The sequence below is a fragment of the Girardinichthys multiradiatus genome, chromosome 17 (assembly GCF_021462225.1).
Source record: "Girardinichthys multiradiatus isolate DD_20200921_A chromosome 17, DD_fGirMul_XY1, whole genome shotgun sequence".
NCBI classification, from domain to species: Eukaryota; Metazoa; Chordata; class Actinopteri; order Cyprinodontiformes; family Goodeidae; genus Girardinichthys; species Girardinichthys multiradiatus.
This window is the reverse complement of record NC_061809.1, coordinates 30,359,137-30,382,048: the sequence shown is the minus strand read 5'-3', so window position 1 is coordinate 30,382,048 and position 22,912 is coordinate 30,359,137. Positions and strand designations below refer to the sequence as shown.

Below are 22,912 nucleotides of genomic sequence, written 5' to 3'. Positions count from 1 at the left end.
TGAAAGAATCCGATATTCATTCATAAAAAGGGAAATTAAGGTATAAGCACTGCTTTACTTTCTCTCTGAGGACTGCAGAAGCAAACTGTGTTCCAGAGTTCCCTGCAGAGACGCTGTCTCTACGAAGCAAAGTGGTGCGGTTTTTCCCCGGTCTGAAAGGACGACAACAGGAGCCGCATCACCATGGTAACGTGTAGTTACCATGGCTTCGACCCTTTGTTCACAGAGCTTTCTTCAAACTTTGTCGTCGCCCGGACAGCTTTTCCTCAACACGTTCATACGAGGTTTGGTGTTTGGGCAGAGTAATAGAGAAGGATTTAGATTGAAATGATGTAAACGTTTTTCATTTCATGAAGTTTTGTTTGTGTGTTTTTAAAGTTAAGACAAACTTTATTTAAAGGATGATTTTAAACACAGAACATTGATCATAACGCGCTGTCTGCGCTCATGCATTTTAACCCTTTTATTAACCCTGGTATCTTAAAGGTGTGTGTTTGATTCTGGTGCTAAGCTATCAGCTTCTTTGTTAACTTTAACTGCTAACAGCTAAGAACACGTGCTAGCTGCTACATAATATTTACCCAGAAAGGTTGTTAGTTTTCAAGCTAGTAAATATTGTGTCCCTAAACATTATTTTACTAAATCTGATAACTAAGTAAACACCATTAAGCCCCATTTCTCCAGAAAGATTTGGCTCTTTTCCAAAATACTCAATAATATTTTTTTAAATATTATTTTAATAAATAAAGGCAGCTAATGAGACACCGTTGAGAATTATTCATCCAGAAGGTTGGTTTTATTCAGCAGATCATTATTTAAAACATTATTTTATTAAAGTAATATTTTATCTGATCTTACATTGTGAATGGTTGTCTAAATGTTGCTGATTATTTTCTAAGTTAGTTCTAAAACTAACTTAACTTCATTTCCAGATTCTTCAAGATAATCCTTGGTTCTCAAACATAAACATTGCATGGTAATGTTGCATCACTCTTTTGGTCATGATTTTAATCATCTTTAATCAACTTGTTTATATTGTACATAGTCCATTAGTCTTCATTATTCTTTAATTCTGCTTGGTAGTTTAGTTGGATTGTTTTAGCAAAGTAAAGAGTTTGTTGATTGAAATATGTTTGACTTTGAGTTGACTTATTTTTGTTAATAAATTCTTGTATTTTAATAAATTGTGTGAATTCATCATATATGTGCAGAGTTTATGCTGTTCAATAATGTCAGAGCTCGTCTCACACCTTTCTATTTTGTCCTAAAACCATCACCTTACTGGGCTGGTATTCACAGGACAACCCTTAACAGACCCAGATATTATTTGATAAAATATTAATATTAAATATTAAATAATAATCTCAGATTCATAATCACAACGGTGGGACACCAGGACCCGTTGAAAGATTTCACATAAAGTATTAAAACTCAAAGCAACGACAAAAAACAAATGGAGGGAAAACTTACAGGAATGTTTTCCAATAAATCCTACATTTACCCATAAAGGAACATGGTGAGGTTCCTTTAAAGCAGGCAGGACTGTGTTTAGTTCCTGGTTCTGTTAGAACATAAAGTGATCTGAGATCAGAACCTGACCTGCCTGATTGGTTGAAGTTCTGTTTCTTTAAACAGCCACTTCCTCTCAGGTCCTTGCCTTCAAACACTCTGTGGACATGTGTGTTCCTGAAATAACTCCAGCAGGAGGAGGGCTGAGGGGAGGTCTGGACCTCCTCCTGAGCAGCTCAGATTCAGAACTGTCCAGTCTGCAGCTGAAAACTAGTATTGTTTTTAGAAAGTTCAGAGGAAGACTCTCTGAAACCTGAGCTGCTCCTCCTCCTCTTGGAGTTTAACTGGAACCAGATGGTGAAGCTGCAGCCTGTTTTCTCCAGACTTCAGGCGCTCTAACCCCCACACTCTGAGGGAAGCTGGCGCTCTGTGAACACGGAGGAGAAGATAAAGGAAGCATCATGTGACCTTCACCTGGATTAAGATTGTCCTCTGAGTTCTGCGGTCAGGCAGATGAAGGCGATGAAGAGGAGTGCGGTGAAGTGAAGCTGCTCCTAATGCGGCATCTCCTCCTCAGGATGCTGCTCCGGCGGCGTGTGTGCTCGCTGGTGCTACTGCTCGTGCTGCTCTGTCTCTGCTACCAGACCCTAATGGACTGGAACCAGGACCGGAGTGAGTCAGAGGTGGTCCTGATGGAGACCAGGCGACTGATCTCCGATCTTGAGGCTCTGGAGGAGGAGACACAGGTAAGGCTCACCTGAACTGCGCCTGCGCATTGAGCTCCAGCTTGAGTCTGCTTCAGGTGGGTTCTGATCTGGTCCAGCTGAGCATATTTCCTGCCTTCTCTGCAGAACCTTCTTTACTTAAACAGGAAAATGCCATGATTTCAGTAACCTGGTGAATATTTATCAATAAATCTAAATTCTGGTTTTCATGGGTCTGAATTCTGCGGATCTTCTGACCTTTGAGTGTCAAAGTTCAAACAGCTCAGTGTTTTTATTCTCAAGTCTGGTTTCTGCTAACTCTAAAATAAATTAGAAGTTAAACATGATGATGAACAATGATGCAGAAAAGATATTCCTAATATTTATAATAAAATGTGTTTTTAATGAAGCTGTTTTCTGCTGTCTGAGAAGTTTGGCTGCAGTGGATCCTCCAGCTCCTCAGCTCAGCCCAGTTTTACCTGAACACATCCTTCCCAACGCTACGCATCCCAGAAGACTGAGGCAGGAGCAGTGTGCAGACTTCCTGTGACTTTTAACCCTTCTCTTCACTGTGAGAAGATCACATTCCTGAAAGGACTTCTGTTTGGCTAAAGTCATGCTGCTCCTCCTAACTCATGCTGGGAATATTTTTAGGATCTGAAGGGACGAACTGCATGAAGGTTTGATTTTCCTACAGGATGACGGACAGCTGAGCGGACCAACCATATCCAGAAGTTCTCCATTATGTGTGCGGGGTATGTTAAGTGTGTGCCCGGATAAAAATATTCCTGAGGATCGAGTTTGTGTTGGATAACGCAGTGTAAACTGACAGCAGACAGGCTCTCAGTGTTTGTCCTGTTTTATTAGGGCTCTAAAATGTCTCCTGTGAGAAACACCACAACAAATACCTGAAACTGCTCCAAGATCTGGAAAAATGAGGAGCGGGATGACTGAAGAGGGGCTAGAAGATCCAATGATTTCAGACAGGTTCCTGTCAGAAGAATCTTTGCTCTAGGTCAGATGTCTCCAGATCAGATCGGGTCTTCTAGAGCTCACCATTCAGGATAATAAGTGTTCTTGTTCTAGACTGAAAAAGTCAACAGGGAGAGTTTATTTTTCCATCAGAGAAAGTCTGGGAGTCAACACTGAACATCTGATCCACTCAAACATTTAGAAATTTTAGCGACTTTCTATTTCTAGGTTTCTCAAGTGTTCAAGGATGTTCCAGATGTTGGACGATTTTTCCAAATTGTATTTGTAAGATATTTGTTGTTGTGCGATCTTACAAATGTTAGAAGATTTAGATGTTGAGATATCTTTGATGTTCTAGAAAATCTTAGTGGTTAATCTTACTTGGTTGTGTTTTTTTAGGTGTTTTGGGGAAATAATTTTAGATTATCCACATTTTATAATTGTTTCTGATCTTTTCTCATTTCTTCTGTTGTCACTGAAGCAAACAGCTGACAGATGACAGCTGTTTGCTTCTCTGGTTTCTTCCCACAGCTTCCAGTCTGTGTCACTGCTTCCTGTTAGGAATCCAAGTGTCTAATTTTAAATCCAGTCTCATCTCAGGAATCCTCAGTTAATCACTGGGAGTCACAGTGGCCCAGTTCAGAGGACTCGGCAGCCATTAATTTCACCTCCAGACTGCACCATCCCATAATACCCCATGTATGATCATCTGTTTGTATCCAGTTAAACCAGTAAGAAGGATCTAACCAAGCTGAAGTGGTCTGAAGGAACCATCTGGTCAGATTTACTGACAGGTGGGAAACCAGCAGAGCTTTGCTGCTCCAGCTGCTGAACTGGGTCAAACTGGTGTCAGCTGCAAAACAAACAAACAGAACCAACAGAACCACAGCTCCCCAGATGGAAGCAGATGAATTGTGTCCAGTTGTTTCTGTTAGTTTGTGAAAAGGAAGAAGACGAGCCTGTGGTCAGTGTATCCAGGGTCATGTGACTCGCTGTGTTTAGGTCATGTGATCCGTCTGGAACGAGGCCTGCTCTGATTCTGGGAATGTTTTCAGTCCTCATCTTCAGCTGGTTTTTCTCTCATGTAGGATCAGATTCTTGAGCAGAACCAGAAATGGTAGATCGCTGAAACAAACGGATCATCTGTCACATATTTCTGTCTGTGGATCAAATCTCCGTACGTCACTAAAACTGAATCAGTAAAACTTCCTCAGAGGCTTTCTGGACCCGAGCTGAAAGAAAAACAGAATCTCTGCCAATTCTTTTCACCGCTGTCTCCTGTCAGAGCGGACCTGAGCTGAATGTCAAACAGACCATCAAACTGTACTGAGCTGGGTTCTGACTGACCACAGATCAGTCAGCGGGCTGCAGGCTGAATACATGAATGGAATGGGTCAGGTTTGGTTCAACAGAACCAAGTTTACCTCCAGATGATCAAGTCCTGCCTCTTTCTGTTTTCTGTCTGAAGATGGAGCAGGAGGTCATTGTTCTTCTCAGAACTTCATCTGTGTGGAACTCAAAGCTGAACGTGACCCAAACTCGTGCTCACTGGTTCTGAGAGTTCTGGGAGTTTTTCCACCTGTGGGTCCATAAATAACAGTGAGGAAAGCCAACTGTGTTCCCTCAAATTAAAGCTGATGTTAAACAGAGTTAATAGAACTTTATTCAATACAAATCATCATTGTTGTGATTGTCTGATTTTAGAGCAACTTTAAATGTTGAGCCCAGATTTGTTCTGGAATGACCCAGGTTTCCTTAGAGAAGATTTCGATTTAAAAATAATAAAGGAACCTGCAAGTTCTCCTAAAGTAATCAACAGGTTCTCCTACAGGTAGCTGTTATTTTACCCTAAAGAACCAACATGTTTTCCTCTTCGCTCCGAGGTTCCTTATTCTTGATGGCTGATCTCTGAGAACAAACACAGATGTTAGATTAAACCGGATGCAGATTTAGGGTTCAAACATTTAGAGATCTGAGCAATCCTGTCTGGACTTTCTTTTTAGAAGGTTTAGATTTAAGGCTGCCGGAGCTCAGAAACCGGATCAAGCCTCCGTTTACCATCAGTAAAGATCTCAAAGGGACTTTGGAGAAGCTCCAGGTTGGATCGTCATTCTCATCTGACCCCTATGCATGTTTCCACAGGCCTGGTTCTCCTATCAGAGACACCGCCGGCGCCAGGCCTTGGTTCTGACGGGTCGACATCGACTGTCTGACACAGAGGTTGGGCTGCACCAGCGGATCTTGCAGCAGATGGACTATGAAGTCCATGTGTCCCGGTTTGCAGAGTCCAGCAGCTTCCTGAGGACGCAGCAGGGTAAACACACACGAGTTAACAGGATTTCCTGTCATGTGACCTGGGTGGAGACTTCCTGTCCAACAGCTGGAAACATTCAAGCAAAGCAGCTGTTTATGTTATACAGTCCAGACAAAATCCAGTAAGCCTGACGTCTGCTGGTATAAGAAAACCAGTCAGGATGATCTGAGAGTGTTTATGCCAACAACTGGACCTGCTTTCTGTGGTTCTGTACGGGAAACATTTAGGTTCTGAGCTCAGATTTGTGTTCTGGAGCTTAGCAGGTCTGATCTTTTGTGTTGGTTTTGGCTTGAGGATGTTTAAAGTTCTTCTTTGGTCATCTCTGAACATCAACCTCCACATCTTCTACGTCTCCCATCGCCTCTGCTGGACCTTGTTGCTGAGTTCTTGAGGTTATTTTCCTGCTCAACGTTTCCTCTGACCTCCACAATCACTTCCAAATGTTTCAGGCTCCACGTTTTTCTGACCGCCTCCTGTCTACACTCCTTAGCAGTTTAACCCCTTTTAGCCCAAATTAAACTGCGAAACGTCAGAATCTGAAGCAGCTGAGAGGCGTTCTTCATCAACTCTGCTTTAAGTTATTTTGAACTCTGACCTCTATCAGCACCAATGGTCCAATAGTGAAAGCAACGAGAAGAATCTCTATGAAGTTAAGCATCAACAGCACTTAAACGCTCCTGATAACAGCAGCAACACATGGAAATAAAACCAGAAACACTGAAAGAAACCAGGAAGTAACACATTTCAACTGACGACACCCTGTCCAGGGTGAAGATCCTCCTCCTGTCTCACCTGTTGACTCCGCTCTCTTGTTTCCAGGTGTGGCTGGGTGGAGTCTCCTGCTGTGTCTCAGTACTTCAGAGCAGAGCTGTTTGAGGAGGGTCAGCTTCTGTCCGCTGCAGCAGCATCAGATGGTGAGTCTCACCTGTCCAGAATCACCTGGAATCCAGTTTGATGACATCAGAGCTCACGTGTGTGTGTGTGTGTGTGGGCAGGTAAACTTGCTACCGGAGCTGATGGAGGCGTTTTCAGATGTGGGTGGAGGCCTGTGTCAGTTTGACCCACAGCTGGCAGGTAAGTCTGTTTCAGGTAAACCACAGGAAGTATCATTTATTTAAAGAACTGCTGTTCTCAAAGCAACGTTTGACCTCTTTGTCCAGAATCTGACCTTCACATGAAGCCTCACTCCTGTGGTTCGTCCAATCAGAAGCCTCGCTTTCCTCAGGACAGGTGTGTATGGAATTATCATTCAGATTCTTTTGCACCTGCGATAAGCCTCTGATCCAGAATTTGATCCAGACTGAGATCTGATGTTCTTTAAACTTTTCATATTCTTATTCAGGAATTTGCCAGGTCTTCTAGTTCATCGTGTGTTTCATGATATTTTGGGTGTTTTTGGATCTAGAGATGAATCTGGATCCATCTCTAATCTGTCCATCTTCTGCCCTTTGATCTATGTATAATCTGACTGGGATCCAGTTGACCCTACTGTCTTAGGAAGCTAAGCCTCTTTCAGTTAGATGGTGACATGAACCTGGGTGTCTCCTGTTTCTGTGACAGACGCTCTCCTGACCAAGCCCGGTCTCCTGCTCTGGTTGCCATGGTGAATGTTTTTGTCCTGGTGACCTCTGTGACCCCTCTGACTTCCTTTATTCATGACATCAGCGTGGTGATGACCAACAAGAATGTTCCTGGGCAACAGATAGAGGTGAAACATCTGCAAATCAAGCTGTTTGTGAAAGAATCAGTTTCAACTTGAGTTCCTGAGCATTTGATCTTCATCTCCTCGTCTCAGATCAGAACGTTCCTGCTGCAGCAGCTGGGAGCACCCACCTCCCAGCAGGCCTGGCTTCAGATCCAGAGGGTGGTTGGATCGGTGCTGCAGGCAGCATCGACCTATCAGGACCAGGAAACAGGTGGCAGGTGAGCTGTAAACAAGTTCTCGCCATGTTCATCTCTCTACGGGCCTCATCGTGTTCTCACCTGTGTTCTTTGTTCTAGGTGTTTGTTGTGTTTCCAGCTGCTCACCTTCACTCTGATGTTCAGCGGTTCCATCACACCTGTCGTAGTACAGGTAAGGGTTCTGCAGTTCTGATCCAAGTGTAGGTCCTAGAATACCACACTAGCTACTGCCACCTACTGGTCAAACATCAATGCTGCTATAAACCTGAAGTAGTGAAACCAGGGAACCTTTCTGTTTCCAGGTCTCATAAACGCAATCCAGTCAGATGTTTCACCATCTGATCCTCTTCAGTAATAAAAACATTGATGGGAATATTATGATTAACCAGTAAAATAAGTGGATATTTTTCCAGATTCTAGAAAAAGACAAATATATCCCCAGTGAAGATGCACTGAATGCATTATTAATTCACTGGGGTTATTCTAAGAAGAAGATTTCCATAAAAAGGTTAAGGATGTGTCATTAGGATCATTATTATGTGGATCGTCCATCAGATGTTTTTAATCTAAGTTCTGGATCCGGTGAGGACGGTGGCCTCAGCAACATGTTGTGGAAACATTGAGATGAAGAGTCTCTAATTACTCCTGATCTGAGATCATTTGGCTGAATGAAGGACTTGATTGTTTCAAACCTGCAATCAACTTTGTGTTACTGAGCCGTCCCCTACTTATCAACTCTGGAACTTCTCCATCCTGGTTGGTTTCTGTGGTTCAGGTCGGGTACAAAGCTCAGACCAAAATCCCATAGAACCAAGTGATCTTGTTTATTTTGGGAGGTTTTAAAGGAACATTTCACAATAAAATCTTTTATTTAACTAAATTTGAATCTGCCTCTGTAATACGAATTGGATCTGTTTGTCTTATAAAGTTCAGTCTGATATCATTTGTTCAGGAATGGTTCTGTTTAAAGAAATTGGTATAAGATATAGTAGCTGTCTACTAGAGGTCAGCGTTTCTCTGATGTTTGTCCTCCTGTCTTCAGGTGGACACAGAGGTAACCTTCACGGCTCTGAAGGACACGTTCAGCAGACAGATCATCAAAGACCTGATCCTGGAGGACAGCCTGCTCTTCCTGCTGCCGTTGCCCACTCACCTGCCCTCCGAGACTCACCTGTCTTTAGAAACCCTGAGGTGGCAGGTGAGTTTAATATTGTTAAATCAACAGAATAAAACTGAATCTTTATTAAAATGTTTCATTAAAATAGAAATGTGTCGAACAGTTCTATTTCTGTATAAATATGTCATAAAATGTGTTCAGTACGGTGGCTGCAGAGGGACACACCGTACCTGTTTATCCCAGGATGAGTTTCTGCTTCTGCTCCGGTTCCACCAGCAGCTGAAGAGGCCCTCAGCCTTCCAGCTGGTATGTTCTCCGGTTGGTTCTTGGTTGTTTTATGGACCATAAAGCTGTCAGATGTTTGGACTTCCTCAGCATCCAGGAGATAGAAGCTTCAAGCTGATCTGAGGTCAGTCTGTCTCTGTCTCTCTGCAGCTTTATCCCAGCACCTCTTCATCGTCCTCCTCCTCAGCTCCTCTGAGCCTCTCTGACCTCCTCCTCAGGATCGGTCGTCACTACGAGCTACAGAGGAGCAGCAGGTGAGGAATTGAAGGTTTCAGCCAATCCACTGTTCCCTGATGAGTCACATGACAGTGTTACCTGCTCTCCACAGAGAGGTGAACAAACCGACCAATCAGCAGTCAGCGTCCTTGCAGCCTGAAGGTGAGACAGTTTATGGTAAACATCTTCTTTATTCTGAAGCACAGCGCCACCTGCTGCCTACTGGGTCACAACATGACTGGACCAGAACTGTGTCAGACATCAGGTCTGATACGGGTCAGGACCGGGTCAGAGATGAGGCCTCATTTTTGCCAGAACTGGTCGGACCTTGTACTGGTGTCTGGTTGGGTTTTTAATCAAAAATCCTCCTACAGGATGTCTGATTGGTCAGTCCCAGGATCTGCTCTCTTATTGGTCGATCCCTCTGCATCCCCCAGGTTCTTGTGTAGACCCCCACCTCAGACAGATCTACACTGATCCCCCCCTCATCCTGACTCCGCCCTTTAGCCCCGCCCTGAAGGAATACCGCGCTGAGGTACCCTTCGACACAGTGACGGTTCGGATCCGACCAGAACCCATCAGTGCTGCCTGTGTAGTCCACTTGGACAACCATCGAGGACCCGGGTGAGCCCAGTGCCCCGCCCCCTCACATCTGACCTCTGACCTCACAGATCTTTTGATCTAATCTTGTTTTCCTCCTTAGGATAGCAAACTTCCCAGTCGGCCTAGGGAACAGCCGGATCAGCATCCTGGTAACGGATGCAGCAGAGCCTTATCCCGTCGTCATGACGATCTACACGATCCACGTGTACCGCGAGAGCCGGCCCAGCCTGCCCATGTTTGGAGACCATGTGACCTGCAGCTTCCTGCAGGTGGGTCAGGGCAGGTCAAAGAGGTGAAACTATCTGGAATCAGTTGGTTCCTTCGGATCACTGCTGAGATTCCGAACCTGGAAGTGTGTTTGGATCTGATGCAAACAGCAGAACGGCTCAGTGTCCGTGTAGACCGTAAATTCTGCATTGTTCCAAACCGAGCAGCCACTCATGACCCGGATCCAATCCAAACCCGACTCTGACAGGATCATTCAACAGAAACGTGTTGGCAGGAAATGGGACCGATCTGTGGTTTCAGAGCTGGAATCATCATGTGGATCCAGTCTCAGTTGGGTCACAATTTAAATCCTGCTCCGATTCGCTTCCCAGCCTGATGCTGGTGGGGCAGAACGGAGCGCGAGTTTGCATTTAGAGTCCGGGAATGTTTCCATCAGCTTCCGGCTGAGGCTGCAGGAAACTTGATTCCTTTCAGTTGGTTCCTTAGAGATAGAAAGTAATGGTGGTCAGGTTTGCTGGTCAAGGGGACCACTCAAGATATGGAGATGCCTGTGTTCACACCTCACTGCTTAAACTCAGGCTGTGGAGTCGACCTCAGTGAACTCTCAGAAGACTCTGGATCCATCAGCTGTCTCTGTGCAAGAACCTGAAACCCAAACGGATCAGAGAACTTAAGGAAACAGCTCAGAGAATGTTCACGTTTCAGAGGAGGGAACGTTTAAGATTCTGGGAAAAAAAGAATGTTTCAGAAAAATGGAAAATGGATTCCGGAAAGTTCTGGAGAACTTTTCTGTTCATAAAACAGAAGAAACACAAAAATAAAGCCAATAAAATTCAGACACAATGTTAAAAAACCCAAAAGTTTGATTTGGTTCAGTGGAAGAGCAGGAGCTCCACATGCTGAAGCTACAGATCTGGTTCTGGTTCTCGGGCCGGGTCCAAATACTACACATCTTCCCCGTGTCTCACTGCCCTACTTGCTGTTCCGCTACCAATGAATAAAAGGCCACAAAACCTTAATATTAATAAGGTCACCAGAGACAATATTTTATGCCTCAATTAGACGATTGAAGAAGGAACAAGTTCCAAGATATCAGAACATCTGAGGTGTAGAAAACATCCTTATGAAGGGACAGATACATCCCATGTCCTTTGAAACACGCTAGGAACACGCCTTAGAAGAACCATGTTCCAGTAAACAGAACCTTTAAAGATCTCTGATGTCTCAGAGAAGAACAAAGCTTGCAGATGCTTCCAAAACAATCCTCAGGGTTTTTGAGGAACCAAAGGGAAACGTTCTGAACTTTGCTTTCTCTGCTACACTTGGACCAAGTGTTTCCTTCTCCTCCGTTAATGAAACCTGCTGCAGAGTGAATGTTGAAGCAGCTCTCAGTAGTTAACCTGGCAGACTTCCTACTGCTTTGTCTCCATCTGAGCAGCTCCTGTCAGAAGCTGTGTGGGGCCCTGACCCCCAGGTGACCCCCTGCCTACCCCCCTCAGTCCACCTGTCATCCACCTGGGATCTCCATCACAGCAGGAACAGGTGAGGAGAGCTGCAGGCCCCCAGCGAGGCCCTCTGACCACAGAGGACCCATTAATCATGTTTGTTCTTCGAAGCTGGTGAAGATGATCTAAGCATTCAGCTGGAACCGACAACAGCTTCTGAAGACTGTTCCTGATGTTCCTACTGCAGAACTCTGCTTCAACCACTCCAGGCTTAAATCCAACAACAACGTTCCTTCAGGAAGCAGAGGTCCTTTATTTGGCTTAAAGTTTTCTGTGAAAACCATCCTTCATCTGAGGGTTCTGTGGAGGTTCCTCATGCTCCTCATCTTTTCACTTTGCTCTGCATGAACAGATTTAACAAATAAAACAACATAAACATAAAAATATGGAAACATTTTTCTGCATAAATTTTACATCATGCTGTTAAAAGTTAAAGTTCACTTTGCTCCATCTACAGGGGTTGGACAATGAAACTGAAACAGCTGTTATTTTAGTGTGGGAGGTTACATGGCTAAACTGGACCAGCCTGGTAGCCAGTCTTCATTGATTGCACATTGCACCAGTAAGAGCAGAGTGTGAAGGTTCAATTAGCAGGGTAAGAGCACAGTTTTGCTCCACAGGGTCAATATACACGGCCGGGCTGCTATAGCCAAACCTTTGGTCACTCATGCCAATGCCAAACGTCGGTTTCAATGGTGCAAGGAGCGCAAATCTTGGGCTGTGGACAATGTGAAACATGTATTGTTCTCTGATGAGTCCACCTTTACTGTTTTCCCCACATCTGGGAGAGTTACGGTGTGGAGAAGACCCAAAGAAGCGTACCACCCAGACTGTTGCATGCCCAGAGTGAAGCATGGGGGTGGATCAATGATGGTTTGGGCTGCCATATCATGGCATTCCCTTGGCCCAATACTTGTGCTAGATGGGCGCGTCACTGCCAAGGACTAGCGAACCATTCTTGAGGACCATGTGCATCCAATGGTTCAAACATTGTATCCTGAAGGCGGTGCCGTGTATCAGGATGACAATGCACCAATACACACAGCAAGACTGGTGAAAGATTGGTTTGATGAACATGAAAGTGAAGTTGAACATCTCCCATGGCCTGCACAGTCACCAGATCTAAATATTATTGAGACACTTTGGGGTGTTTTGGAGGAGCGAGTCAGGAAACGTTTTCCTCCACCAGTATCACGTAGTGACCTGGCTACTATCCTGCAAGAAGAATGGCTTAAAATCCCTCTGACCACTGTGCAGGACTTGTATATGTCATTCTCAAGATGAATTGATGCTGTATTGGCCACAAAAGGAGGCCCTACACCATACTAATAAATTATTGTGGTATAAAACCAGGTGTTTCACTTTCATTGTCCAACACCTGTAGTTGAGTTAGTTATAAAAGGACCAAACAGAGGTGAGGTCATCACTACAGAGTCCTCCAGCCATCATGGTTCCACCTCCCATCTGCTGATGTTCAGACACTCAGTAATGAGTTCAAACAGCAGGTGGCAGCATATCCAGTGGAGCCTCAAACACACCAAGCAGCAGTTTTCTTTAGTGTTTCAGGAGCTGGAGGAGTTAAAGCTGCAGACAGAGACAAAGACCTCAGCTAGGTCTCCATCACAGGACAACTGTCATAATGTTTTAACTCATTTATTTTCACTTCAGTCATTCCAACGCACTAAGAGTCACTTGGAGGCTTAAGTCTTCTAGACATATTTGTTACCATCAGCAAAAAGCTCAAGAGGCTCAGACTGGTCTTCAAAGTTGATATAGTGAAGATTTTGTGCTTTCTTCACTGACAAGAAGGATGGCAGGAAAACTGCTGTCTGAGATTTGGAGCTTGGAGACCTATCAAACCGGCATCATATTCAGGGATTTCAAAATGCCCAGCCCGCCTTTACTCATTTTAAGGGAGGGTCAGCAGTTGTGATTCAGGTAGACCTGATTTCTGCTCCAGTTTTGAGCAGCACTGTTACTCTGGTATGTCCAGGCAGACATTAGGAAGTTCCTCCCTACAGCTAGCATACGATCAGTGACTTGATGTGGTGGATGGAGGAGTTAAAATGCTGACAAACAATAAGCTCATTTCATGTGGCTGCAGCGAGTTATCAGTTAAAGACACTTTATGCTCACAAACATGTACAGTTATCTTGGTGGCTCCTCCACAGAAGATCTTTGTAGCAAGAGGTCTCACCCTTTTGTTTTTGTCGCTAATAGCGAGTGTACATCCATTCAACATGTTCCCATCTTTATTGAGAAAACAACCAGTTTCTCCTTAATAAAAGCCGTTGTGAGGAAACACGCTTCATGGCGATGTCTTGATGGATGAAGCAGCAGCATCCATAGATGTTAGGGGCTTCCTGTTTTACAGGGTGGGACTCAAAGGCTCATTTTAAAATGAGTTTTCCTCATTGAAACCCAAAGCAAAGACCCACTGGGATTATTTTATGTTTCAGGATTTTTAGATTTTCCAGCGCTATAGCATCTGTTTGATCTTGAGTTTTCTGTTGATCCTTCTTGGATCCAGCAGAACCAGCAGTTGTTGCTGTGATTTCAGCTGTTCCTCGTGTCTCCTCCTGATGAAGCCGAGTTACAACGTTCCTTCTTTGCTGCTGATGAAGTTCTTGTTAAACAGACAAAGAGGCTGTTCTCATGCTGAACGAGAGAAATCGGAGCTGCTGAACGTTTCATTTCCTCCATCTTATTAAAGTTTTATCTAATGAAGCTGCTGAGCTTCATCACTGCTTTATTACCTGAAGCTTTCTTCTCAAAGCTCTGCCTCCACGACTCTGCTGCCAATAATGACAGTTCTCCTAAACTGTTAATTTCGTCCGGAAAACGATTTATTTTTGCTTTATTGCACAAAACAACTTAAACTGTACGCAAATATCTGGAAATTAGGAGACACGCCTGCAGGTTCTGGTAAAAACTGAATCTCTGGTTCTTCTCATCCTGATCATTCATCATTCTGTAGAGCAGTTATCATCTCAGGTCTATATTCAGCTGGAACGGTTCTAATCTGGAAAATAAAATAAATCCCAGAAGAAGCAACTCTCCTTCCACATTATTACACAGAAATATGTTGGATCAGAACCAGGACACCTTCCCCTAATTAAGATTCTAATCTGGACTCTGATCTGTAGGTGCTGTAGCTGGTTGTTACAACATCTGCTGTGATGTATTCTCTCCGGGTCGGATCAGGGCGTTCTATACTGCGGATTCTCTGGTCCAGGTCTAAGGTCATATCTGGATCCTCCTGAGAATGTTTGGTTCTGATCGGAAACCTTCCCTGGACATTAAGCAGGACTATTTCATACAGACGTGTTCTTTAGGAACATCATTTTCCAGATGTTTTCCTGTCCCCCCAGCAGGACACAGAGCATGAAGCATGCCATCGTCACCTGCACATGGTTCTGGAGCCAGAACATCAAACCTCATCTTTGGGTTTTTGCACCTAGAAGCCACAGATGAAAGTCTCTGATCTGAAGATAAAATGGTATTTCTCAGCTTCCTGACCTCCTGCTCCTGAACAGCTGGAGAACGTTGACGTGAGAATCTGATTAACCATTTCTACAGACTGAGTCAGCACCAATCTGATTGGATCAGAGATGAAGGTCTAGAGAAGAACAGAAAGAAGATAAGTCAAGATTAAAGTCTGAGTTTCTTAATTGTTTAACTGAATAAATCAGGTTTGGTTTTATATGAAATCACTTTTGACAGGAAACTGAACTCTGACACATTTTTAAGTCCAGAATAATCTCTACGTTCCTCAGAAAACAAATCCAGATCCAACAACGTGTTGATGACCTCCAGAAGATATTTATTAATGCAGTTTATTGGTTGGAGGTTGGTCCAGAAGTCCTCCTTCCGCATGCAGCTTTGCAGCAGCTACATCTGCTCCTGTAGAGGTGATGATGAGCTGATGAATGTATCTGATCCTTGCTGCAAAAGAAGGATGGATGGGCTTGGTTTCCATGTCCTGGTTCTGATTTGGGTGAGTAAATGGGGAAGACCGGGTTTAAGGTATTCAGTTCTTGATGGCTTTGCAGAGATTTAGAACCTGATGAGTTTTATTTCTGAGTTTGGACCTTTTATTACAGCCTGACAGCTTGAAGAATCTTTTCACCTTTTCTTCTTTTCAGATCATTTGTTTTAAACAGAACCATCTGAAACCCTGTCTTTAAGCCTGAGCTGGACTTTTTCTTCAGATTTCCAGCCAAATGTGTTGCAACAGAGAAGGAACAGAACAAATGTTGGCTGCCCTGGGCCCTTGTTGTGTTGCAGATCTCTGGGCTGATGTGTAGAAAACATTAAGAACATTCATCTCAGTTCTTGGACGTGACGGCACTGGTTCGGACCGCTAAACCCTGGGTTCTTGGTCTGAGCTACAAATTCCTGATTCTCCTCCGTCTCTCCCCACAGAGCCTCCACCCTCACTGATTCCCACAAAAACACAGAAATGATCTGATGAGAGCTGATCCGGATTATCGGAGTCTCTGAACGGATCTGGGTGCGGCTCTTTGATCACGTTGCAGGATCATGAGTGTTTCTGTCCGACCAGGATGGGTTCAGGCCGACAGAACAGAAACAGTTTTTACTTTGGATCTGTCAGTTTCACCTGAACATCAACATAAAGTCGTTGTTTTCTTCCAGTTTGAGAAAAAACTTCTTTCAATAGAAACTTACATTTTTCTTTCTTTTTTCTGCGGAAAAATAAAACTCACTTTGTTCAACAGTAAAATCCAGAACTGGTGCTGTGAATAAACCGGTCCTCGGTGACCTTCTCAGAGTTTCCAGGAGCTGCAGATAATGAAGGGTTCCAGGTTCCCCAAAAAAAAAACACAGAGTTCCCACAAAAAGATTTCCGGTTCCAACAGGAAGGTTCACTAAATCAAAGTTTCTAAATTACGAGTTCAGTTTTCTCGCAGTTGTCTCTAAAACTACATTTTCAGGTCATAACAAATTTTCCAGTTCCTGTGGGGGAGTTTTGATTCACAGGCGTCAGTTTCCTGTGGCGGCGCCTCAGGGAACGTACCAACCCCCCAGAATTAAAGCCTCCTATAAAACACCAATAATTTCTTAAGAAAAATACTCTAGTTCCCAAAATCAAGGTTCTACATCCAAAAATAAAAGCTTTGTTAAGGATCCAAAAAGGCAAATTGCCAAATAACTACGTTATAGTTTTCAACAGAGAACCAAAACATGACATCTGGTTCCTGGAACACATTTTGATTCACAATTAAACCGATTAACAACAATCATCTGAGGTGCGCAAAGATTGAAGTCCACAAATAAAGAGTTCAGGTCCTGGATAAATTGTTCCAGTCTGAGAATTAAAGGGAATGAATTCCCCAAATCAGAGTTTAAATTTCAACAAAGTTTAACTGGTTCCAAATGTTCCCGTTCCCACAAATAAGTCCCCAAACCTCAGAAGGTTTTCCACTTCCCAACAAAGAGTCTGGCTTTGCTAAATAATGTTTTTGGCTTCCGCAAGCCGGCTGAATCCAGGGATCCCACAGAAATGTCCAGGTTTCCCCTGACAATCTGAAAGGTTTTCAGACCTTTAAAGAACGTGGAACCCATGCAGAACGTTTCCAAACTCTGGATTCGTTTTTTCAGGATTGGGATCTGTTTCAGTAATCCGGCAGCTGGACGTTTAGTTTGAATCTGAAAAGGTTTTGAAAAGATTGTTCAGATTTTCCACAGGAAAGATTTTATTCTGTTGTGAGAAAGATTGTTGTTGGAGGAACACCTTTAATCGCTGACAGAGGGAATGAAAACAGGAAGCTGAGAATCCTGAAGGGAAAACTGGAGATAATGAATGTTTTCTGTAGGGAAACATGATTCCAGCAGAACTGCTTAATCTGATAAATATCTCTGGAAGATTTGATTTGCTCCATCTGGGAGAACGTCCAGTGTCTCCGTCTACATGGAGGAACCTTGAGCTGTCGTGGGGCTCTCCTGCAGTTTGTCCTGAAATATTCCTTGAAGGTCCAGAACGTGAGCCTGGATTTGGACAAAAATGAAACATCCAGTATGTTCTGCAGCAGATGTTTGAACGTTTTCTTCCATCTTAACTTCATCAGAACCACATCTTTTAGTTTTATGTTTATCAAAGTTCTGGTTAATGATTCCCGTTTAGAATCTTCCTGTTTGGATTTGGATTAAATTCAGGGACTGGATGAGAAGTTGTGGAAACAAGGGACTTTGTTCTTTAACTGAGGAAATAATTCCTGTTCTCGGCAGCCTGGTTAATAAAGTGAGGAAATAAAATGTAGTTTTCCTTTTATTTCATTTGACATGTTTCTGAAGAGGTTTCGTTCTAAGAGGATGGATGCTGACTGAGGCCCCAGCTTTATTATTTATTGTCTTATTTTCTGGATCATTTGAATGTTGAAATGTTTCACCTGCTCAACATCACAGCAGCTGCAGCTTTTTGTCTGTTTTTACTTTAATAAATGAAAACCGAACACATTTCCTTGTGATTCCGGCCGACGTGGCGGCGACCCGGCCTTAGACAATCCCTTGTTGTGGGATGAAAGCTTCAGCGGCCTGTTTGGTGCTCCGGCTGATCTCGGAGCAGCCTCGGGCCCAGGTGGAGCGTTTACTCGGAGCTCAGGTACGAACAAGAAAATCCCTGTTAAGTTTTCTTGTGGCACTTTGTTGTGACCTGCGACACCGCCGTGAGGAATGTGGCGCCACCGCGAAGAAACCTGCGGCAGCGCAGGAAGAGTAGAAGCGCGAGTGTCTGTGAGGACACCGGCGGCTGTGAAGTCAATGGCCAGATGTGGAGGCTCCCACGGGGCCCCTGATCTGAGCTGGATGGGTTTATCTGACCTCTGACCTCTGGGCTGAGGAGGATGATGGAAGGATGCTCAGATGAAAGAAAAGCCAGCTTTGATTGTAAAGAAGACAAAGACAACCCAACAGTCTGACTGAGAAACTTAGAACTGCAAACACAAACACAGTGCATGCTGGGAAATTTATACAACAGAACAGAGTCCCTCTGACCCCCCACTGTGCTTCGTCTGTTTCAGGACTGTGGTCTGCAGGTCCAGCCAGGTCTCTCCTGCGGTCTCCGGCCTCACTTCACATCCCAGAGCCCGGTTCAGCCCTGCAGCTCAGGACATGTCCCAGGTCTGATGTCTTATCTGTCTCCTGTTTGTCTCTTCAGTCTAAGCCAGAGCCCACTCTGGTGTTCAGACTTGCTCCTCAGTTTCAGAGCAGCAGAGCTTCTAAAACAGGCCAGGTCAGCTGCATCCGTCCAAATCCTCCTCAGCAGCGCCAGCAGATGGCTGTTTCTCAGCAGACACGCCAGACGTCCTTCTAACAGGGTTAAAGCTGACGTCTTCCAGCCAAAGGAGACGTAGAAACAGAGAGGTAATAGAAGGATAATCTGACTTAACAAACCAGAACCAGCAGAAACTGGTCTGAACGTCATCCACAGCTGCAGCTGAGCTTCTGCTACTGCTGCTGCTGCATGTGTCTGAAAACCTGAGTACCGGTGGCTCTCACCTGTCCATCTTCTGCACCCTCCACCATTAAATGCCCCCCTACTAAATTCCTCTAATCCTCTGAAAAATGTAGGAAAATCCCACTTTAATTTATTTAGTGTGGAAAAAATCCTCAGGTTAGGGAAACAATAATTGCTCTGCTCCACACGTGATTCCCAGAAGATAAAATAAATGTTATAAATATTACACCAGGCCCGGTTCTGTATCTGTTTATCATCTGTCTGTCAGGTCGGTGGGTCATTCCGTGTCTCAGTTGCTCCGACAACAGGACGTGTGATTGGAGAGAGGTTACCTGGCAACCAGACGGCTGTTATCACACGCTGGTGGAGCGCCTCCTGCTGCAGGACTGCATGATGGACAGGAAGGTGAGGTCATGTGACCAAACTTCATGCAACCTTTATGACTTCCAGCTGATTGGGTTCACTGACTCATCTCTCCTCAGGTGTTGTTCATCGGGGACTCCACCAATCGTGGCATGATGTACTTCCTGATGGAGCGGGTCAACTCCAGCCTGGAGGACTGGGGAAAAGCTCACGACACGCTCGTCTACCAGAACCTGAACGCAGGACGGACTCAGGTCAGCTACTCGTATTATCCTCAGTTCTGGCTGGAAAAGAAGCAGAGACCATCCTTCAGGGAGGCACTGCTGCAGCTTCTGAACAGGTGACAGGATGTAAACCATCTTTACTTCCTTAGATTGCAATCAGGACCTCTTGACGCCCTCTGTTTCACATCTGTGAAGGTCTCAACCATTGGAAAACTCCAACCAGACAGTGCTGGTGGTGGGAGGAGTCCAGTGGCTCAACACCAACCACCTGAGGACGATCCAGGAGGTACTGGACAGGTAAACACTAAAAACACAAACAAAGCACAGATGTCCATCCAACCAGACTCAAAGAGGCAGAGGTCCTAACAGTCATCCCTGAGGAATTCCTCATCAAGGTTTTTAAGACTGTTGACTCTCGTTTCTCCTCTTTGTCCATGTCCTCATCAGGGAGTCTCTCAGTGAGATCCTGGTGGTGGTGAAGTCTTTGGGTATGGGCTTCCACCTTCCTGTGGATGGCATCAGGTCTCTGAGTCTGGTAGGTTCATGTTTCCACCAAGAAGAAAACATCTCATAATGTTCTCTGGTGGGTTGACATGGTTTTATTTTCAGATGGAGATACAAAACCTGTTCAGACAGAACGGAGACATCATCTCCACTGCAAAACATCTGGGCTACGAGGTGATCGACACGTTCAGCATCACCATGGGTCGATACAAAGAGTTCTTGCAGGGACGATGCGCCTGCCACTTCCATGAGGTACCGCTGCTTCCTTTCATTCATCGTAGAGACATTTGCCGCATGTCTCTCCCTCTCTCTCTATTCCCATTTCCTGTCTATCTACTGTCATAAAAATACTGAAAAATAAAGGCCACTAGTGCCGCGAAAAATCTGAAAAAAAAAGAAAGGTCCAGTTATAGTTTCCCTCCGCAAAAAAGTTCCAGGTCTCCAGGGGAGGGTTCCAGTTCCTAAAAAAACATTTGCAACAAAAGATGAATTTTCCTGACAAAATGTTCAGGTTCTAAAACCAGCTTCTTCCTGTCCAGAACATTCCCAGATCCCAGCAAAGCTACCACTTCCCAACCAGTTCTTTTTATTTCCTAACAATGACTTCCATCTTCCCAAGAGAAAATTACGAGTTCCCAACACAAAGCTCTGGCTTCCAAAGTAAAGGCCCTTCAGTTCCCAAATGAAAGTGGAGACTTTTCCATTCTTGGAAGGACATCCAGAGCCTTATTGGACATCTTTCAGTTCCCAGTTCATATAGGCTGTTTCCAGTCATTATCTCCTCCTGATCCACTTCCTCAAACCAAATCTTTTATTCTCTCAGGTAGAGAAGATCCAATCCTCCAAACCCCCAGACAACATGGCGTCCACCAGAAACAAGGGTAGAATCACCAGAACCGGACCTGAACCTGACAGCCAATCAACCGTGCTTGACGCAGAGCAGAATGCCGGATCGAACACTCCGACCTTCCACGTTAGAGGAGCCATAAACCAGGTATACTCTGAGATCCTGCTGGGCCGCCTGTGTCCTGAATCCAGAGACACGGGGAACAGGTGAGACCCACCCGTCTCATCTGGGTCACGGACTGAAGAGTTCTGCTGAGTCATCTTTTTTTTTCTCCCAGGATCAAACATGGAAGTCCAAGAGTCCAGCTGAGCTGGAAGTGACTGTTATTTGGAATTATGTTTGCTTTAATCAGGGAGAGGTGAAAAAAATCCAATCAGGTAACCTGAGTTTATAAAAATAAAAAAGATTATCTGGGAAATCAAAATATTCCAAGATCATCAGGTTCCAACTGTATCCTTTAAGGAAAAACTTCATTATCTAAAACCTTCTCTGATTGAAAGGTTCACATTCCCAGAAGTTTCCTGAACAGACGTTTCAGGCGTCCAAACAAGAGTTTTCCCAAGAGAGTACTTTTAGTTGTCAGTGCTGACATTCCTGTTTCCAAATGAAAAAGGTTTCCTGTTCCTAAAAAGCTTTTTTTTTCCCCATCTGATTTTTTTCCAAAAGGCTCTTCTAGTTACCGGCTGCCTGCAGTAAATTCCCCAAAATGTTTCCCACACTCTATATTTTTTCCATTACTGCACCAGGAGTATTCCTTTCCAAAAAGGAGAATTCCCACAACCAAGACGAGTTTCTGCTTCTTGAAACAGGAGAAATAGTAAAGTTTCATACTTCCAAGAAAGTTCGCAAGAAACATTTCGTTTCTCTACTATATTTTCCAAGGTTTGACATTGGAAGCTTATATGTTGCTAAAGGTGAAATTTCCAGTCTCCAAAAGAAAGATTTTCCATGAAGAAGGAATCTGTTGTCCTAAAGAAACATTACAATTAGCACAGGAAGTTTGCTTCTTTCCAACAGGAAGTTGTTTCCTGCTGTTTCACAAACCGGAACGTTTGTTTTCGTGAGTAACGAAAAAATCCGTCTGGAATTCTGACTGTTTTCATGTATTTGATATTTTCTGTCACTGTCAGGTTTGATGATAAATGATGAAGACGTGGAAGATGCACAATTCCAGGCTTTTCCAGAGTAAATGTTCAGATTTCTCTAAACTTGAGCATTTTTCATTTTGATCCAGACCCGGGAGGTCCGAAAACCCAACTCCAGGTTTTCCAAACTGATTTCCAGAAGTAATTTTATAAAAGCAGCTTTAAAATAATTCAGAGAATTTTTCATTAATTCCTGTTTTAGATTCTGGTGTTCTAATTCCCAGAAAGTTCTGCAGAAAAGATCCTCTCAGAACAGACCAGCGGGGTTCTGATCCAAAGGTTCTGTTGTGTTCTGACTCTTCTCTTTGAAAGAGCTGACCAGGTGACCCATTTAGTCTCTGTAGTTCTGCTGGTTTCCAGTTCAGAACCAGCTGCTGCTTACTGGAACTTTGCAGTGTTGGATCTCTGTGGTCTACACTAGGTGGTCTCGAACAGAACTTAGTGATGTGGACTAACTAGCTTGGTTCTGAGTCAGAACTTCCTCGTGTTTAGTTCACTTCTTGTTCCCAGTTCCTTTCTGGTTTTCTGAGGTGCCACTGGAGAGATTTCCATGCCTAAAAGTCTCCAGCTTCCAGAACAAACAGCTAGCAGTCGTTCTTCAAGTAAACTGACTCTAGAGTTAGCTGCAAATCCAAATGGAGCTGCAGATCGACCAGAACCAGCAGTCAGGTGACTCCTCCATGTCCAATCGCAGCTGTCCTCCGGAGGATTCCTGCAGGGATCCGTGTTGATGTTCTTTGCTCAGTATTTTATATCTGAGATCCTGATTTAAACCAAAGACTCCAGGATGGAGCAGATGTCTTATGTGTTTGTGTATAATTGTCTATTTTTCTACCGATTATTCAGATTATAGATTAGTAACGTCTGTATTTATATTCATGGATTCATTCTGAGCTTCTGATGCAAAATGCTTTGAATAAAGTTTTTGATTCCTCTGATTCCTTTTTGAAGTGAGTGATTTTTATCCCGTTTCCAAGTGATTTCTCCTCTTCACTAA

General features: G+C 44.1%; 1 protein-coding gene across 4 annotated transcripts; it reads left to right on the top strand.

The window, feature by feature from the left end:
* The first annotated feature begins 1,760 nt into the window (after positions 1-1,760).
* On the top strand, positions 1,761-22,853 carry cped1 (cadherin-like and PC-esterase domain containing 1). Of its 4 annotated transcripts, none has more exons than XM_047389818.1 (22): positions 1,770-2,255; positions 5,328-5,499; positions 6,319-6,413; positions 6,495-6,573; positions 6,660-6,729; positions 7,060-7,207; positions 7,295-7,422; positions 7,501-7,573; positions 8,444-8,599; positions 8,720-8,824; positions 8,954-9,057; positions 9,132-9,181; positions 9,457-9,643; positions 9,723-9,891; positions 18,396-18,495; positions 19,101-19,237; positions 19,315-19,535; positions 19,615-19,716; positions 19,867-19,954; positions 20,029-20,175; positions 20,747-20,917; positions 21,048-22,853. In XM_047389818.1, exons 1-22 carry the CDS (start codon positions 2,067-2,069, stop codon positions 21,162-21,164), a joined length of 2,808 nt encoding a protein of 935 aa, XP_047245774.1. In that variant the 5' UTR covers positions 1,770-2,066; the 3' UTR covers positions 21,165-22,853. The 4 variants fall into 4 exon arrangements, with proteins under 4 accessions (XP_047245777.1, XP_047245774.1, XP_047245775.1 ...); XM_047389819.1 differs by lacking the exon at positions 1,770-2,255 and adding an exon at positions 2,439-2,968; XM_047389820.1 differs by lacking the exons at positions 1,770-2,255; positions 5,328-5,499 and adding an exon at positions 5,713-5,891.
* The last annotated feature ends 59 nt before the right edge of the window (positions 22,854-22,912 follow it).

What these genes read in the sequence shown, in the direction of transcription:
- cped1 (XM_047389818.1), top strand. Translation starts at nt 2,067, where the DNA reads ATGCGGCATCTCCTCCTCAGGATGCTGCTCCGGCGGCGTGTGTGCTCG. An exon ending in GAGCTACAGAGGAGCAGCAG is followed by an intron (nt 9,058 to 9,131) that starts GTGAGGAATTGA and finishes TGCTCTCCACAG; the next exon opens with AGAGGTGAACAAACCGACCA. An exon ending in GCGCCTGCCACTTCCATGAG is followed by an intron (nt 20,176 to 20,746) that starts GTACCGCTGCTT and finishes TTATTCTCTCAG; the next exon opens with GTAGAGAAGATCCAATCCTC.